This window comes from Pristiophorus japonicus, chromosome 30 (assembly GCF_044704955.1).
Source record: "Pristiophorus japonicus isolate sPriJap1 chromosome 30, sPriJap1.hap1, whole genome shotgun sequence".
Taxonomy (NCBI): Eukaryota; Metazoa; Chordata; class Chondrichthyes; family Pristiophoridae; genus Pristiophorus; species Pristiophorus japonicus.
Window position 1 is genome coordinate 2,338,672 of NC_092006.1, and position 20,000 is coordinate 2,358,671.

Consider the following 20,000-nt stretch of genomic DNA (forward strand, 5'->3'; position numbering starts at 1 on the left):
ATACAATCCCAATGGATCCAAACCCCTTCCCATTCACTCCCACTGTACACAATCCCAATGGACCCAAACCCCTTCCCATTCACTCCCACTGTACACAATCCCAATGGACCCAAACCCCTTCCCATTCACTCCCACTGTACACAATCCCAATGGACCCAAACCCCTTCCCATTCACTCCCACTGTACACAATCCCAATGGACACAAACCCCTTCCCATTCACTCCCACTGTACACAATCCCAATGGACCCAAACCCCTTCTCATTCACTCCCACTGTACACAATCCCAATGGACACAAACCCCTTCCCCTTCACTCCCACTGTACACAATCCCAATGGACCCAAACCCCTTCCCATTCACTCCCACTGTACACAATCCCAATGGACCCAAACCCCTTCCCATTCACTCCCACTGTACACAATCCCAATGGACACAAACCCCTTCCCATTCACTCCCACTGTACACAATCCCAATGGACCCAAACCCCTTCCCATTCACTCCCACTGTACACAATCCCAATGGACACAAACCCCTTCCCCTTCACTCCCACTGTACACAATCCCAATGGACCCAAACCCCTTCCCATTCACTCCCACTGTACACAATCCCAATGGACACAAACCCCTTCCCCTTCACTCCCACTGTACACAATCCCAATGGACCCAAACCTCTTCCCATTCACTCCCATTATACACAATCCCAATGGACCCAAACCCCTTCCCATTCACTCCCACTGTACACAATCCCAATGGACCCATACCCCTTCCCATTCACTCCCACTGTACACAATCCCAGTGGACCCAAACCCCTTCCCATTCACTCCCACTGTACACAATCCCAATGGACACAAACCCCTTCCCATTCACTCCCACTGTACAAAATCGGAATGGACCCAAACCCCTTCCCATTCACTCCCACTGTACACAATCCCAATGGATGCAAACCCCTTCACTCCTACTGTACACAATCCCAATGGACCCAAACCCCTTCCCATTCACTCCCACTGTACACAATCCCAATGGACCCAAATCCCTTCCCATTCACTCCCACTGTAAACAATCCCAATGGACCCATACCCCTTCCCATTCGCTCCCACTGTACACAATCCCAATGGACCCAAACCCCTTCCCATTCACTCCCACTGTACACAGTTCCAATGGATCCAAACCCCTTCCCATTCACACCCACTGTACATAATCCCAATGGACCCAAATCCCTTCCCATTCACTCCCACTGTACACAATCCCAATAGACCCAACCCCTTCCTGTTCACTCCCACTGTACACAATCCCAATGGACACAAACCCCTTCCCATTCACTCCCACTGTACACAATCCCAATGCTCACAAACCCCTTCCCGTTCACTCCCACTGTACACAATCCCAATGGACACAAACCCCTTCCCATTCACTCCCACTGTACACAATCGCAATGGACCCAAACCCCTTCCCATTCACTCCCATTGTACACAATCCCAATGGACCCAAACCCCTTCCCATTCACTCCCACTGCGCACAATCCCAATAGACCCAAACCTCTTCCCATTCACTCCCACTGTACATAATCCCAATGCTCACAATACCCTTCCCATTCACTCCCACTGTACACAATCCCAATGGACCCAAACCCCTTCCCATTCACTCCCACTTTACACAATCCCAATGGACGCAAACCCCTTCACTCCTACTGTACACAATCCCAATGGACCCAAACCCCTTCCCATTCACTCCCACTGTACACAATCCCAATGGACACAAATCCCTTACCATTCACTCCCATTGTACACAATCCCAATGGACCCAAACCCCTTCCCATTCACTCCCACTGTACACAATCCCAATGGACACAAACCCCTTCCCATTCACTCCCATTGTACACAATCCCAATGGACCCAAACCCCTTCCCATTCACTCCCACTGTACACAATCCCAATGGACCCAAATCCCTTCCCATTCACTCCCACTGTAAACAATCCCAATAGACCCAAACCCCTTCCCATTCGCTCCCACTGTACACAATCCCAATGGACCCAACCCCCTTCCCATTCACTCCCATTGTACACAGTTCCAATGGACCCAAACCCCTTCCCATTCACTCCCACTGTACACAATCCCAATGGACCCACACCCCTCCCTATTCACTCCCACATTGTAGAATTCCTGGTGTAACTGATCATCAGTGTTTTGGGCCAATGATCCATTTGTGATTGTTGCGGCCGATGGGTGTAGTTAATCTGCCTGAGAATCCCTTGTGAGACAAGAGAGATGTTTTGGAAGTGCTGAGAGTTGCGATTGACTTTCCGAGGCTGTGATTACACAGTCTGTAGGACAACAATCGACAACCTGTCAGCCGCTGTTTGTGGAATCCTCATCCAAATTTAACTGTATTTATAGACTGAGCTTAAACTGACCGTACAGGATAAAACAATATCGGGGATCGATGGGACGTAAGCCTCTTGGCCTCTGGCAACAGCTGCTGCTCAATGGGGAGCACACTGCCTACCGTCTGAGTCAACAGATTGTGGGTTCACTTCCCACTTTCTCGGAGGGGCAGTACTGAGGGAGCGCCGCATGGTCAGAGGGGCAGTACTGAGGGAGCACATAACTGTCGGAGGGGCGGTACTGAGGGAGTGCCGCACTGTCAGAGGGGCAGTACTGAGGGAGTGCCGCACGGTCAGAGGGGCAGTACTGAGGGAGCACATAACTGTCGGAGGGGCAGTACTGAGGGAGCGCCGCACTGTCGGAGGGGCAGTACTGAGGGAGCACATAACTGTCGGAGGGGCGGCACTGAGGGAGCGCCGCACTGTCGGAGGGGCAGTACTGATGGAGCGCCACATGGTCAGAGGAGCAGTACTGCGGGAGCGCCGCACTGTCGGAGGGGCGGTACTGAGGGAGTGCCGCACTGTCAGAGGGGCAGTACTGAGGGAGTGCCGCACTGTCGGAGGGGCAGTACTGAGGGAGCGCCGCACTGTCGGAGGGGCAGTACTGAGGGAGCGCCGCACTGTCGGAGGGGCGGTACTGAGGGAGTGCCGCACTGTCGGAGGGGCAGTACTGAGGGAGTGCCGCACTGTCAGAGGGGCAGTACTGAGGGAGTGCCGCACTGTCAGAGGGACAGTACTGAGGGAGCGCCGCACTGTCGGAGGGGCAGTACTGAGGGAGCACATAACTGTCGGAGGGGCGGTACTGAGGGAGTGCCGCACTGTCAGAGGGGCAGTACTGAGGGAGTGCCGCACGGTCAGAGGGGCAGTACTGAGGGAGCGCCGCACTGTCGGAGGGGCAGTACTGAGGGAGCACATAACTGTCGGAGGGGCGGTACTGAGGGAGTGCCGCACTGTCAGAGGGGCAGTACTGAGGGAGTGCCGCACGGTCAGAGGGGCAGTACTGAGGGAGCGCCGCACTGTCGGAGGGGCAGTACTGCGGGAGCGCCGCACTGTCGGAGGGGCAGTACTGAGGGAGCGCCACATGGTCAGAGGAGCAGTACTGCGGGAGCGCCGCACTGTCCGAGGGGCAGTACTGAGGGAGCGCCGCACTGTCGGAGGGGCCGTACTGAGGGAGCGCCGCACTGTCGGAGGGGCAGTACTGAGTGAGCGCTGCACTGTTGGAGGGGCAGTACTGAGGGAGCGCCGCACTGTCCGAGGGGCAGTACTGAGGGAGCGCCGCACTGTCGGAGGGGCCGTACTGAGGGAGCGCCGCACTGTCGGAGGGGCAGTACTGAGTGAGCGCTGCACTGTTGGAGGGGCAGTACTGAGGGAGCGCCGCATGGTCGGAGGGGTAGTACTGAGGGAGTGCCGCACTGTCAGTGTACTGAGGGAGTGCCGCACTGTCAGAGGTGCTGCACTGAGGGAGTGCCGCACTGTCGGAGGAGCCATCTTTCGGATGAGACGTTAAACCGAGGCCCCGTCTGCCCTCTCGGGTGGATGTAAAAGATCCCGGGGCCACTATTTCGAGGAAGAGCAGGGGGAGTTCTCCCCGGTGTCCTGGGGCCAATATTTATCCCTCAACCAACATCACTAAAACAGATGATCTGGGTCATTATCACATTGCTGTGTGTGGGAGCTTGCTGTGTGTAAATTGGCGTTTCCCACATTACAACAGTGAGCACACGCCAAAATAGATTCTTCATTGTCTGTAAAGTGCTGTGTGCGTCCTGAATATGTGTAAAGTGCTATCGGAAGGTGGGTTCTGATACATTTTCTACCACGGTTTATCTTGTGATCTCTCACATTCCCTCCCCGCCTCCCTCTCTCTCCGTCTCATTCTGTCACATTCTCTCTCTCACGCTCTCTCTCTCCCTCTCGTTCTAATACATTCTCTCTTTCACGCTCTCATTCTGTCTCATTCTCTCTCGCACACTCGCTCTCTCCCTCTCATTCGGGCACATTCTCTCTCGCACACTCTCTCCCTCTCATTCTGTCACATTCTCTCTCGCACACTTGCTCTCTCCCTCATTCTGTCACATTCTCTCTCGCACACTCTCTCTCTCCCTCTCATTCTGTCACATTCTCTCTCGCACACTCTCTCTCTCAAATTCTGTCACATTCTCTCACGCTCTCTCTCGCACACGCTCTCTCCCTCATTCTGTCACATTCTATCTCGCACACTCTCTCCCTCTCATTCTGTCACATTCTCTCTCGCACACTCTCTCTCAAATTCTGTCACATTCTCTCTCACACACTCGCTCTCTCCCTCTCATTCTGTCACATTCTCTCTCGCACACTCTCTCTCTCCCTCTCATTCTGTCACATTCTCTCTCGCACACTCTCTCTCTCCCTCTCATTCTGTCACATTCTCTCTCGCACACTCGTTCTCTCCCTCTCATTATGTCACATTTTCTCTTGCACGCTCTCCCTCTCATTCTGTCACATTCTCACTCTCTCGCTCTCTCCCTCTCATTCTGTCACATTCTCACTCTCGCTCTCTCTCTTCTCTCATTCTGTCACATTCTCTCTCCCTCTCATTCTGTCACATTCTCTCACGCACGCGCTCTCTCTCTCTCTCTCTCTAATTCTGTTACATTCTCTCGCGCAAGCTCTCTCTCTCCTCATTCTGTCACATTCTCTCTCTCACGCTCTCTAAAATTCTCACACTCTCTCCGTCTCGTTCTGTCACATTCTCTCTCACTCTCTCGCTCTCTCATTCTGTCACATTCTCTCTCTCTCACTCTCTCCCTCTCATTCTGTCACTCACGCTCTTTCTCTCCCTCTCATTCTGTCAAATTCTCGCTCACGCTCTCTCCCTCATTCTGTCACATTCTCTCTCTCTCTCTCCCTCTCGTTCTGTCACGTTCTCTCCCATTCTCTCGCCCTCTCTGAATCCCATTTTAACACAATTGCTGCGGGGAACTATCGGGAGGTTCTGTCCAGTTTAGTGGGAATTATTTGCTGAACCTTGGCCCCTTTTCCTTCGGCCTTTGTTTTCTTACGCCGGGGTTGGGGGGGGCCGGGGGGGGGGGTGGTGACGGGGTGGGATTAGCTTGCGGCATAGAGCTCAGCTGAACAGAGATGAATTTGGAGCAAAGTGGATTAGGTTCGCGGTTAAAGCGGGTTAGTATCTTAGGGAGAGACTAAGGCTGGAAGAGGATTAGCGATTCCAAAAGCGAGCAGGCTGGGCCTGGCCCTGATTCAGGGAATTAGAGTTGTGACCACTGAGTGGAACACTGCCACAGCTCCTCTTGCATCGTTGCTAAGTCTGACGTTCAGCATTGTGACAGCTTCCGACCCAGGTCCGTGCTGATCCCAACAACTTGCATTCACATAGCGCCTTTGACGTGCTAAAACACCCCTCACAAACACCGAGCCACACATGGAGGTCTTGGGACCAGCGACCAAAAGCTGGGTCCAAGAGGGAGGTTTTAAGGAGGTGTCTTCAAGGAGGAGAGAGAGGAGGAGAGGCTTGGGGAGGGAGTTCCAGAGCTTGGGGCCCCAGGCGGCTCAAGGCACGGCCACCGATGGTGGGGCGATGGAAATCGGGGGTCGCACAAGAGGATTGGAGGAGCGCAGAGATCTCGGAGGGTTGTAGAGGCTGGAGGGGATTACAGAGATAGGGAGGGGTGTAGGGGCTGGAGGGGATTACAGAGATAGGGAGGGGTGTAGGGGCTGGAGGGGATTACAGAGAAAGGGAGGGGTGTAGGGGCTGGAGGAGGTTACAGAGATAGGGAGGGGTGTAGGGGCTGGAGGAGGTAACAGAGATAGGGAGGGGTGTAGGGCTGGAGGAGGTTACAGAAATAGGGAGGGGTGTAGGGGCTGGAGGGGGTTACACAGATAGGGAAGGGTGTAGGGGCTGGAGGAGGTTACAGAGATAGGGAGGAGTGTAGGGGCTGGAGGGGGTTACAGTGATAGGGAGGGATGCAGGGGCTGGAGGAGGTTACAGAGATAGGGAGGGGTGTAGGGGCTGGAGGAGGTTACATAGATAGGGAGGGGTGTAGGGGCTGGAGGGGGTTACAGAGATAGGGAGGGGTGTAGGGGCTGGAGGGGGTTACAGAGATAGGGAGGGGTATAGGGGATGGAGGAGGTTACAGAGATAGGGAGGGGTGTAGGGGCTGGAGGAAGTTATAGAGATAGGGAGAGGTGTAGGGGCTGGAGGGGGTTACAGAGATAGGGAGGGGTGTAGGGGCTGGAGGAGGTTACAGAGATAGGGAGGGGTGTAGGGGCTGGAGGGGGTTACACAGATAGGGAGGGGTGTAGGGGCTGGAGGAGGTTACAGAGATAGGGAGGGGTGTAGGGGCTGGAGGGGGTTACAGAGATAGGGAGGGGTGTAGGGGCTGGAGGGGGTTACAGAGATAGGGAGAGGTGTAGGGGCTGGAGGAGGTTACAGAGATAGGGAGAGGTGTAGGGGATGGAGGAAGTTGCAGAGATAGGGAGGGGTGTAGGGGCTGGAGGAGGTTACAGAGATAGGGAGGGGTGTAGGGGCTGGAGGGGGTTACAGAGATAGGGAGGGGTGTAGGGGCTGGAGGGGGTTACAGAGATAGGGAGAGGTGTAGGGGCTGGAGGAGGTTACAGAGATAGGGAGGGGTGTAGGGGCTGGAGGGGGTTACAGAGATAGGGAGGGGTGTAGGGGCTGGAGGGGGTTACAGAGATAGGGAGAGGTGTAGGGGCTGGAGGAGGTTACAGAGATAGGGAGAGGTGTAGGGGATGGAGGAAGTTGCAGAGATAGGGAGGGGTGTAGGGGCTGGAGGAGGTTACAGAGATAGGGAGGGGTGTAGGGGCTGGAGGGGGTTACAGAGATAGGGAGGGGTGTAGGGGCTGGAGGAGGTTACAGAGATAGGGAGGGGTGTAGGGGCTGGAGGAAGTTACAGAGATAGGGAGGGGTGTAGGGGCTGGAGGAGGTTACAGAGATAGGGAGGGGTGTAGGGGCTGGAGGAAGTTACAGAGATAGGGAGAGGGCGAGGGCCATGGAGGGATTTGAACACAAGGCTGTGAATCTTAAATTCGAGGTGTTGTCGGACCGGGAGCCAATGTCGGTCAGCGAGTACAGGGGGTGGTGGGGGGGCTGATGGGTGAACGGGACTCGGTGTGAATCAGGACTCGGAGATTTGGATGAACTGAATTTTCCAGAGGGTGGACGGTGGGAGGGCAGCCAGGAGAACGTTGGAATAGTCGGGAGCTACAGCTTGGGGCGACGATTCTGACGATTCTCAGTCACCCGGAGAGCTGGAGAGTTTGGGGGAGAGCGAGGCAGGGGGTTGGAAACCAGCCTCCGGATCACCACCCGTGACCCCCCCCCCCTGCCCTTACCTAAAAGCCCGCGGGCGTGGATGGAAGGGGCGGTAGCTGAGGGCGTTTGGTGCAGCGAATTGGAAAGAAGAAAACTGACTCGCTTAATATTTTCTCAATGGGCCTGTGTTCCTTTAAGGAGGAATTCATTCATTTACTTTCAGGATAACGGGGCAATGGGAATATTACACCCCCGCTCCCTGTGGCCCCCCCAAATGTGCCGACTCTGGGTGGGGCCCGGGTTCCACAAGCCCTCCAGCAACTCACCCAAGCGGTCGTTTTATTTCCCGCGCGAGAGCCCAAACAGAGAGCGCTGCCTGGCTATTTGACTAAGTAGGGCATCGCAAGCCCATTCTTTTGCTCGACACAAGCCGCGCGCACCTTTTAGCGAGCGGGGGCTGGACAGTGGCGGGAGGCGGAGGCGGCCGGGTCACCAGTTATTCATCAAGAGAAGGAACCCTGGCTGATTCCCCCCCCCGCCCCCCCCTCATTCTCTTCTCCCGTCCTCCCACAACGCTCCCACACAATCTAATGGTGCTCAGGCCTATTGAATCTCTGCTGTGATGAGATCGCTCCATATCTCTGCACGCCACACCTGACCCTGCAGTGAGCCGTAAGCAGATCACAATCTGCCTTCTCGTGCATGAAACACACAAAGTTAGCACGCAGATACAGCAAGTGATCAGGAAGGCAAATGGAATGTTGGCCTTTATTGCAAGGGGGATGGAGTATAAAAGCAGAGAAGTCCTGCTACAACTGTACAGGGTATTGGTGAGGCCACACCTGGAGTACTGCGTACAGTTCTGGTCTCCGTATTTAAGGAGGGATAAAATCGCATTGGAGGCTGTTCACAGAAGGTTCACTCGGTTGATTCCGGAGATGAGGGGGTTGTCTTAGGAAGAAAGATTGAGCAGGTTGGGCCTGTACTCATTGGTGTTTAGAAGAATGAGAGGTGATCTTATCGAAACGTGTAAGATTCTGAGGGGGCTGGACAAGGTAGATGCGGAGAGGATGTTTCCCCTCGTGGGGGAATCTAGAACTAGGGAGCACATAGTTTCAGAATAAGGGGCCGCCCATTTAAAACTGAGATGAGAAGGAATTTCTTCTCTCAGAGGGTGGTAAATCTGTGGAATTCTCTGCCCCAGAGAGCTGTGGAGGCTGGGTGATTGAATATATTTAAGGTGGAGACAGATTTTTGAGCGATAAGGGGGTGAGGGGTTATGGGGAGACAGCGGGGAAGTGGAGATGAGATCAAGATCGGATCGGCCATGATCTTATTAAATGGCAGAGCAGGCTCGAGGGGCGGAATGGTCGACTCCTGCTCCTATTTTTCATGTTCTGGCGGTTCACCGGAGTGTGAAGCGGGATTGGACGGTGGCACTCACAGCGTATAAACGGAGCCCGTGAAATGATTCCTGGACAAGTGCTCGGAGCACACTGCTCGTGACACAGCTGCGAAACCCATCCCACTTCCCCTCGATCGCTGGCCCCTGGTCACCGGTGCATTGTCCCTGGAATAAATCCACCAGCAGTCTGATTTAGGATGGGAGCGATGCGAGCCACTAGAACAAAGGCTGACGTTTAGCCTCCGAGTCCCCCTCGAGGGCCCACTGGGCTCCCGTGGGGCTGCCCTGCCTTGTGATTGTTCCACAGCGCTGTTTCCATTGCAGACACGGTGCGTCGAGAGATCTCGATCCCGCACATCCCTACCCAGCTTCGCTTCTGCCCCAAGTACCACTTCAATTCTGGGTACCCTCCTGTCATTGAATAAAACCCAGTCCCTGATTCACTCCAGTCCCTGGTCCGCTCGTATCAGTTGTAATTCTTGGCAAGAAATCTCGTCAAAATGCAGTCTTTCCCTCCCCTTATTTCCGTTTGGCTGGCTGTGTCAGCTGTGGCTCAGTGAGTAGCACTCTCTCTCTCTCGCCTCGCAGTCAGAAGATCATGCCCCACTCCAGAGACTCGAGCACGTAATCCAGGCTAACGCTCTGACAGTGACAGTACTGAGGGAGCGCCGCACTGTCGGAGGGGCGGTACTGAGGGAACGTCACACTGTCGGAGGGGCGGTACTGAGGGAGCGCCACACTGTCAGAGGGGCAGTACTGAGGGAGTGCCGCACTGTCGGAGTGTCAGTACTGAGGGAGCACCGCACTGTCGGAGGCGCGGTACTGAGGGAGCGTCACACTGTCGGAGGGGCAGTACTGAGGGAGCGCCGCACTGTCGGAGGGGCAGTACTGAGGGAGCGTCGCACTGTTGGAGGGGCGGTACTGAGGGAGCGCCGCACTGTCGGAGGGCTGTGCTGAGGGAGCGCCGCAATGTCGGAGGGGCTGTGCTGAGGGAGCGCAGCACTGTCGGAGGGGCGGTGCTGAGGGAGTGCCGCACTGTCGGAGGGACGGTACTGAGGTAGCGCCGCACTGTCGGAGGGGCAGTACTGAGGGAGTGCCGCACTGTCGGAGGGGCAGTACTGAGGGAGTGCCGCACTGTCGGAGGGGCAGTACTGAGGGAGCGCCGCACTGTCGGAGGGGCAGTATTGAGGGAGCACCGTACTGTCGGAGGGGCAGTACTGAGAGAGCACCGCACTGTCGGAGGGGCAGTACTGAGGGAGAGCCGCACTGTCGGAGGGGCAGTACTGAGGGAGTGCCGCACTGTCGGAGGGGCAGTACTGAGGGAGTGCCGCACTGTCGGAGGGGCAGTACTGAGGGAACGCCGCACTGTCGGAGGGGCGGTACTGAGGGAGCGTCACACTGTCGGAGGGGCGGTACTGAGGTAGCGCCGCACTGTCGGAGGGGCAGTACTGAGGGAGTGCCGCACTGTCGGAGGGGCAGTACTGAGGGAGTGCCGCACTGTCGGAGGGGCACTATTGAGGGAGCACCGTACTGTCGGAGGGGCAGTACTGAGAGAGCACCGCACTGTCGGAGGGGCAGTACTGAGGGAGAGCCGCACGGTCGGAGGGGCAGTACTGAGGGAGTGCCGCACTGTCGGAGGGGCAGTACTGAGGGAGTGCCGCACTGTCGGAGGGGCAGTACTGAGGGAACGCCGCACTGTCGGAGGGGCAGTACTGAGGGAGTGCTGCACTGTCGGAGGGGCAGTACTGAGGGAGCGCCGCACTGTCGGAGGGCGGGACTGAGGGAGCGCCGCACTGTCGGAGGGGCAGTACTGAGGGAGTGCCGCACTGTCGGAGGGGCGGTACTGAGGGAGCGCCGCACTGTCGGAGGGGCGGTACTGAGGGAGCCCCGCACTGTCGGAGGGGCAGTACTGAGGGAGCACCGCACTGTCAGAGGGGCAGTACTGAGGGAGCGCAGCACTGTCGGAGGGGCAGTACTGAGGGAGCGCAGCACTGTCGGAGGGGCAGTACTGAGGGAGCGCCGCACTGTCGGAGGGGCAGTACTGAGGGAGCGCAGCACTGTCGGAGGGGCAGTACTGAGGGAGTGCCGCACTGTCGGAGGGGCAGTACTGAGGGAGCGCCGCACTGTCGGAGGGGCAGTACTGAGGGAGCGCCGCACTGTCGGAGGGGCAGTACTGAGGGAGCACCGCACTGTCGGAGGGGCAGTACTGAGGGAGTGCCGCACTGTCGGAGGGGCAGTACTGAGGGAGCGCCGCACTGCGCTGTCGGAGGGGCAGTACTGTGGGAGTACCGCACTGTCGGAGGGGCAGTACTGAGGGAGTACCGCACTGTCGGAGGGGCAGTACTGAGGGAGCACCGCACTGTCGGAGGGGCAGTACTGAGGGAGCGCCGCACTGTCGGAGGGGCGGTACTGTTGAGGGGCAGTACTGAGTGACAGTACTGGATCCACTCCATGTTTAGTATAACACTCTAGTTCTGATGGCCAGTGTCTGTTTGACTTGTTACAGATGAATCGGCCGATCCAGGTGAAACCCGCAGACAGCGAAGGTCGAGGAGGTAATCATTATCTGTATTTCTCAATTAGTAATTCACACACCAGGCATCCCGAGGACTTTAGACCTGTGGCTGCACTCTTCCCTCATGCTGCCCCAAGGTGTGACAGGAGGAACAATGTTCCGGGCTGTCGGTTCACCTCCCAACAGTCCCCTGGTAACAAGTCACCACACACTCGTCCAGCAGCTAAAGGGGCAGGACCCACTCCCTTGGGGCATTTGATGGGACAGTGTAGAGGGAGCTTTACTCTGTATCTAACCCCCTGTACCTGCCCTGGGAGTGTTTGATGGGACAGTGTAGAGGGAGCTTTACTCTGTATCTAACCCCCTGTACCTGCCCTGGGAGTGTTTGATGGGACAGTGTAGAGGGAGCTTTACTCTGTATCTAACCCCCTGTACCTGCCCTGGGAGTGTTTGATGGGACAGTGTAGAGGGAGCTTTACTCTGTATCTAACCCCCTGTACCTGCCCTGGGAGTGTTTGATGGGACAGTGTAGAGGGAGCTTTACTCTATATCTAACCCCCTGTACCTGCCCTGGGAGTGTTTGATGGGACAGTGTAGAGGGAGCTTTACTCTGTATCTAACCCCGTGCTGTACCTGCCCTGGGAGTGTTTGATGGGACAGTGTAGAGGGAGCTTTACTCTGTATCTAACCCCCTGTACCTGCCCTGGGAGTGTTTGATGGGACAGTGTAGAGGGAGCTTTACTCTGTATCTAACCCCCTGTACCTGCCCTGGGAGTGTTTGATGGGACAGTGTGGAGGGAGCTTTACTCTGTATCTAACCCGTGCTGTACCTGCCCTGGGAGTGTTTGATGGGACAGTGTAGAGGGAGCTTTACTCTTTATCTAACCCCCTGTACCTGCCCTGGGAGTGTTTGATGGAACAGTGCAGAGGGAGCTTTACTCTGTATCTAACCCCCTGTACCTGCCCTGAGAGTGTTTGATGGGACAGTGTAGAGGGAGCTTTACTCTGTATCTAACCCCCTGTACCTGCCCTGGGAGTGTTTGATGGGACAGTGTAGAGGGAGCTTTACTCTGTATCTAACCCCCTGTACCTGCCCTGGGAGTTTTTAATGCTACAGTGTAGAGGGAGCTTTACTCTGTATCTAACCCCGTGCAGTACCTGCCCTGGGAGCGTTTGATGGGACAGTGTAGAGGTAGCTTTACTCTGTATCTAACCCCCTGTACTTGCCCTGAGAGTGTTTGATGGGACAGTGTAGAGGGAGCTTTACTCTGTATCTAACCCCGTGCTGTACCTGCCCTGGGAGTGTTTGATGGGACAGTGTAGAGGGAGCTTTACTCTGTATCTAACCCCGTGCTGTACCTGCCCTGGGAGCGTTTGCTGGGACAGTGTAGAGGGAGTTTTACTCTGTATCTAACCCCCTGTACCTGCCCTGGGAGTGTTTGATGGGACAGTGCAGAGGGAGCTTTACTCTGTATCTAACCCCCTGTACCTGCCCTGAGAGTGTTTGATGGGACAGTGTAGAGGGAGCTTTACTCTGTATCTAACCCCCTGTACCTGCCCTGGGAGTGTTTGATGGAACAGTGCAGAGGGAGCTTTACTCTGTATCTAACCCCCTGTATCTGCCCTGGGAGTGTTTGAATGGGACAGTGTAGAGGGAGCTTTACTCTGTATCTAACCCCGTGCTGTACCTGCCCTGGGAGTGTTTGATGGGACAGTGTAGAGGGAGCTTTACTCTGTATCTAACCCCCTGTACCTGCCCTGGGAGTGTTTGATGGGACAGTGTAGAGGGAGCTTTACTCTGTATCTAACCCCCTGTACCTGCCCTGGGAGTGTTTGATGGAACAGTGCAGAGGGAGCTTTACTCTGTATCTAACCCCCTGTACCTGCCCTGAGAGTGTTTGATGGGACAGTGTAGAGGGAGCTTTACTCTGTATCTAACCCCCTGTACCTGCCCTGGGAGTGTTTGATGGGACAGTGTAGAGGGAGCTTTACTCTGTATCTAACCCCCTGTACCTGCCCTGGGAGTGTTTGATGGGACAGTGTAGAGGGAGCTTTACTCTGTATCTAACCCCGTGCTGTACCTGCCCTGGGAGCGTTTGATGGGACAGTGTAGAGGGAGCTTTACTCTGTATCTAACCCCCTGTACCTGCCCTGAGAGTGTTTGATGGGACAGTGTAGAGGGAGCTTTACTCTGTATCTAACCCCCTGTACCTGCCCTGGGAGTGTTTGATGGGACAGTGTAGAGGGAGCTTTACTCTGTATCTAACCCCGTGCTGTACCTGCCCTGGGAGCGTTTGATGGGACAGTGTAGAGGGAGCTTTACTCTGTATCTAACCCCCTGTACCTGCCCTGGGAGTGTTTGATGGAACAGTGCAGAGGGAGCTTTACTCTGTATCTAACCCCCTGTACCTGCCCTGAGAGTGTTTGATGGGACAGTGTAGAGGGAGCTTTACTCTGTATCTAACCCCCTGTACCTGCACTGGGAGTGTTTGATGGGACAGTGTAGAGGGAGCTTTACTCTGTATCTAACCCCATGCTGTACCTGCCCTGGGAGTGTTTGATGGGACAGTGTAGAGGGAGCTTTACTCTGTATCTAACCCCCTGTACCTGCCCTGGGAGTGTTTGATGGGACAGTGTAGAGGGAGCTTTACTCTGTATCTAACCCCCTGTACCTGCCCTGGGAGTGTTTGATGGGACAGTGTAGAGGGAGCTTTACTCTGTATCTAACTCCGTGCTGTACCTGCCCTGGGAGTGTTTGATGGGACAGTGTAGAGGGAGCTTTACTCTATATCTAACCCCCTGTACCTGCCCTGGGAGTGTTTGATGGGACGGTGTAGAGGGAGCTTTACTCTGTATCTAACCCCCTGTACCTGCCCTGGGAGTGTGTGATGGGACGGTGTAGAGTGAGCTTCACTCTGTATCTAACCCCGAGATGTATGGTAAATCCCCCTCCATGTGCTGCATTGCTGTGCCAGACTCCCCTGTCCCTCTCGACAATCACTGTGGTTCCCACCGTGCAATCCTTGTTTTCTAGAGGACCGGAAACTGTTTGTAGGAATGCTGGGGAAGCAACAGACTGACGAAGACGTCCGCAAAATGTTCGAGGCTTTCGGGACCATTGAGGAGTGCACAATCCTCCGAGGGCCTGACGGCACCAGTAAAGGTAACGGGCTTGCTCGCGGAATGTTCTGGAATCATCATCCGGGGTTTATTCTCCACACTCGACAAGATGGCTCCAACACATCACGTCACTTTGGCACATGACCCTTTATTGTATGTACATCAGTAGCTGCATTACCATAGTGCTCCACCAGGTGGAGGAGGTGTCCTCTAGGGGGGCTCTATTACACTACCCTCCTAGTTCAGCTAATTCTATCCCCGTGTTCCTCTATTTCTTTCTCCCTCCTGCAAATATCTAACAGACCGCTTGATGGGCTCCCCATCCACCACCTTCAACACTCACTCCCTCCACCACCGGCGCCCCCTGGCTGCAGTGTGCACCGTCTACAAGATGCACTGCGGCAACTCGCCAAGGCTTCTTCGGCAGCACATCCCAAACCCGCGGCCTCTACCCGCCTAGAAGGACAAGGGCAGCAAGCGCCTGGGAACACCACCACCTCCACGTTCCCCTCCCAGTCACACACCATCCCGACTGGGAAATATATCGGCCGTTCCTTCATCGTCGCTGGGTCACAATCCTGGAACTCCCTCCCTAACAGCACTGTGGGAGCACCTTCACCACACGGACTGCAGCGGTTCAAGAAGGAGCTCACCCCCACCTTCTCAAGGGGCCATTAGGGATGGGCAATAAATGCCGGCCTTGCCAGCAACACCCACATCCTGTGAATGAATAAAATAAATAATGCATCGATACTATTCGCCTCAACCCCTCCCTGTGGCAGCGAGTTCCACATTCTCACCGGCCTCTGGGTAAAGAAGTTTCTCCTGAATTCCCCATTGGATTTATTTGTGACTGTCTTATATTAATAGCCCCTAGTTCTGGTCTAACAGCACAGGAGGATCCCATTGGGCCCATCCAGCCCGTGCTGTGCCGGCTCTGTGACAGAGCGACCCAATCAGTCCCACTCCCCCCGCTCTTTCCCCACAGCCCGGCACATTTCCAGTATTTATCCAATTCCCGGTTTGAAAGTCACTATTGAATCTGCTCCCACCGCCCTTTCAGGCAGCGCGTTCCCGATCACAACAACTCGCTGCGTAAAAACATTCTCCCCCTCTCCCCCTCTGGTTCCATCGCCGATTATCGTCAATCTGTGTCCCTCTGGTTCCATCGCCGATTATCGTCAATCTGTGTCCCTCTGGTTCCATCGCCGATTATCGTCAATCTGTGTCCCTCTGGTTCCATCGCCGATTATCGTCAATCTGTGTCCCTCTGGTTCCATCGCCGATTATCGTCAATCTCTGTCCCTCTGGTTCCATCGCCGATTATCGTCAATCTCTGTCCCTCTGGTTCCATCGCCGATTATCGTCAATCTGTGTCCCTCTGGTTACCCGCCCTCCTGCCCCCGGGAACAGTGTCTCCTGATTCACTCTATATCAAAACCCCAAATTGTTTTCCAAAGTGGGCCCCAGCCTTTCCCTGTGTTAATGCCTCTCCATTTCTGCAGGTTGTGCCTTTGTGAAGTTCCAGACACACGCTGAAGCCCAGGCTGCGATTGGCGCGCTGCACGGGAGCCGCATGTTACAGGTAAGGCCCTCGCTGTCTCACAACTTCAACAAGCCCCACGTCAAATGGTAAAGTTACAGTAAAATAACATCCAGCATCTTTCACAATCTCACAACGGCCCGCACAGTTTTACAGCCAATGAAGTACTTTTTTCGGAGTGTGGTCACTGTTGTAATGTAGGGAACGGGCAGCCAATTTACACACAGCAATGTGATAATGACCCAGATCATCTGTTTTTAATGATGTTGGTTGAGGGACAAATATTGGCCTCATGACACCGGGGAGAACTCCCCCTGCTCTTTGTCAACATAGTGGCCCCGGGATCATTACATCCACCCGAGAGGGCAGACGGGGCCTTGGTTTAACGTCTCATCTAAAAGACGGCACCTCCGACAGTGCGGCGCTCCCTCAGTACTGCCCCTCCGACAGCGCGGCGCTCCCTCAGTACTGCCCCTTCGAAAGTGCGGCGCTACCTCAGTACTGCCCCTCCGACAGTGCGGCGCTCCCTCAGTACTGCCCCTCCGACAGTGCGGCGCTCCCTCAGTACTGTCCCTCCGACAGTGCGGCGCTCCCTCAGTACTGTCCCTCCGACAGTGCGGCGCTCCCTCAGTACTGCCCCTCCGACAGTGCGGCGCTCCCTCAGTACTGTCCCTCCGACAGTGCGGCTCACCCTCAGTACTGACCCTCCGAAAGTGCGGCGCTCCCTCAGTACTGCCCCTCCGACAGTGCAGCACTCCCTCAGTACTGCCCCTCCGACAGTGCGGCGCTCCCTCAGTACTGCCCCTCCGACAGTGCGGCGCTCCCTCAGTACTGCCCCTCCGACAGTGCGGCTCACCCTCAGTACTGACCCTCCGACAGTGCGGCTCACCCTCAGTACTGCCCCTCTGACAGTGCGGCTCTCCCTCAGTACCCCACTGAGAGTCTCAGCCTGGATTAAATGCTCAACTCTCTGTAATGGGGGCTCGAACCCACGACCTTCTGTCTGAGCCAAGCAGACACTTGCATGAGGAAGAAAATGTGGTACGGGAACAGAAATGACAGGGGGAGTATTGTTTTGCCATTGACCTTTGACCCCATTTTCTCTTCCGACCAGGCATCTGGGTCTCAATCCATCAGCCTAGAGGTCGGGGCAGTCCAGACTGTGGACTATGCAACCAATGGGGCCAGCACTGTTCGGTGCACAGCTGACAGCAGCGGCTATGGGGTGAGGCAATAGATTGATACACTGTTCTCGCTGACCCCGCAAGGTCCGGTTTCCCGTGATGAAGTAGAAATGGGGAACAGAAATGAAGGAAAGACGTGACTGCTTTCAGTCAGCTGATAACTGAGTAACATTTTTACATTGGACCAGGAAGTCCAGACCATGGGAGTGAATGGGAAGGGGTTTGGGTCCATTGGGATTGTGTACAGTGGGAGTGACTGGGAAGGGGTTTGGGTCCATTGGGATTGTGTACACTGGGAGTGAATGGGAAGGGGTTTGGGTCCATTGGGATTGTGTACAGTGGGAGTGAATGGGAAGGGGTTTGGGTCCATTGGGATTGTGTACAGTGTGAGTGAATGGGAAGGCGTTTGGGTCCATTGGGATTGTGTACAGTGGGAGTGAATGGGAAGGGGTTTGGGTCCATTGGGATTGTGTACAGTGGGAGTGAATGGGAAGGGGTTTGGGTCCATTTGGATTGTGTACAATGGGAGCGAATGGGAAGGGGTTTGGATCTATTGGGATTGTGTCCAGTGGGAGTGAATGGGAAGGGGTTTGGGTCCACTGGGATTGTGTACAATGGGAGTGAATGGGAAGGGGTTTGGGTCCATTGGGATTGTGTACAGTGGGAGCAAATGGGAAGGGGTTTGGGTCCATTGGGATTGTGTACAATGGGAGTGAATGGGAAGGGGTTTGGGTCCACTGGGATTGTGTACTGTGGGAGTGAATGGGAAGGGGTTTGGGTCCATTGGGATTGTGTACAGTGGGAGTGACCGGGAAGGTGTTTGGGTCCATTGGGATTGTGTACAGTGGGAGTGAATGGGAAGGGGTTTGGGTCCACTGGGATTCTGTCCAGTGGGAGTGACCGGGAAGGGGTTTGGGTCCACTGGGATTGTGTACAGTGGGAGTGAATGGGAAGGGGTTTGGGTCCATTGGGACTTTGCGGGTGTTTGTTGGGGGTGACTAACATTGACCAGATTGGGCTGACCTGTCGCTGCTCTGCGTTTCCTGGACAGGGGGTGTTGTCGAGCCTGGTGGTGAAGTTCGCGGACACGGATAAAGAGCGCACGCTGCGCCGGATGCAACAGGTGGCCGGGCAGCTGGGGATGTTCAGTCCCATGGCCATACAGTTCGGAGCGTACAGCGCGTACACGCAGGCGGTACGTGAGCAGCGTACACGGTGACACGGTGACCAGGGCCCCGAGCCAAACAGGGCAAGGGTCTCTGAGTGCCTCCTGGGGCCCCAGTGGTCAGATACCTGGCGGGCGTGTCTCAGTCTCTCGCTCAGAGGGAGATCACGAATCCTTGGCCCAATTAGTGGCAGTTTTGTGCACGGACCCTCCACACACCCCGGAGCTGGAGTGCAGTGGTTCTCAAACCTACCCCCGCCGGACCCTCCCGTCAGTTGGGACTGATCGCAGATGGTAAAGGTCCCCCGGCGAAAGGTCAGGGCACGATCCCACTGAAAGGTCAGAGCATGATCCCACTGAAAGGTCAGGGCACGACCCCACTGAAAGGTCAGGACACGATCCCACTGAAAGGTCAGGGCACGACCCCACTGAAAGGTCAGGACACGATCCCACTGAAAGGTCAGGGCACGACCCCACTGAAAGGTCAGGACACGATCCCACTGAAAGGTCAGGGCACGACCCCACTGAAAGGTCAGGACACGATCCCACTGAAAGGTCAGGGCACGATCCCACTGAAAGGTCAGAGCATGATCCCACTGAAAGGTCAGGGCATGACCCCACTGAAAGGTCAGGACACGATCCCACTGAAAGGTCAGGGCACGATCCCACTGAAAGGTCAGGGCATGACACTCACTGAAAGGTCAGGGCATGACCCCACTGAAAGGTCAGGGCACGACCCCACTGAAAGGTCAGGACACGACCCCACTGAAAGGTCAGGGCACGACCCCACTGAAAGGTCAGGGCACGACCCCACTGAAAGGTCAGGACACGATCCCACTGAAAGGTCAGGGCACGATCCCTACTGAAAGGTCAGGGCATGACACTCACTGAAAGGTCAGGGCATGACACTCACTGAAAGGTCAGGGCATGATCCCCACTGAAAGGTCAGCGCGCGACCCCAGGGAAAGGTCAGTGCGTGACCCCCGGTGAAAGTTCAGTGCGCGATCCCCGGTGAAAGTTCAGTGCACGATCCCCGGTGAAAGTTCAGTGCGCGACCCCTGGTGAAAGGTCAGCGCGCGACCCTGGTGAAAGATCAGTGCACGACCCCAGTGAAAGGTCAGTGCACGACCCCAGTGAAAGGTCAGCGCGCGACCCCAGGGAAAGGTCAGTGCGTGACCCCCGGCGAAAGGTCAATGCGTGACCTGTGGTGAAAGGTCAGTGTGTCACCCCGGTGAAAGGTCAGCGTAGACCCGCGGTGAAAGGTTAGCGTGCAACCCCGGGTGAAAGGTCAGCGTGCAACTTGGGTGAAAGGTCAGTGTGTGACCCCCAGGTGAAAGGTCAGTGCGTGACCCCCGGTGAAAGGACAGTGTGTGACCCCCAGTTGCAGGCAGGTGGGGAAAGAATGCCGACAGCAAGG

At 55.8% G+C, this 20,000-nt stretch overlaps 1 protein-coding gene across 2 annotated transcripts in view; it reads left to right on the forward strand.

The window, feature by feature from the left end:
* Positions 1-20,000, forward strand: part of LOC139240147 (CUGBP Elav-like family member 3-B) — a 74,433-nt gene that overhangs the window by 23,958 nt on the left and 30,475 nt on the right. For both annotated transcript variants that reach the window (XM_070868529.1, XM_070868528.1), the window contains exons 3-7: positions 11,563-11,611; positions 14,606-14,734; positions 16,197-16,276; positions 17,349-17,459; positions 18,470-18,613. In XM_070868529.1, coding sequence (XP_070724630.1) covers positions 11,563-11,611; positions 14,606-14,734; positions 16,197-16,276; positions 17,349-17,459; positions 18,470-18,613 — 513 coding nt within the window. The remainder of the gene's footprint in view (positions 1-11,562; positions 11,612-14,605; positions 14,735-16,196; positions 16,277-17,348; positions 17,460-18,469; positions 18,614-20,000) is intronic.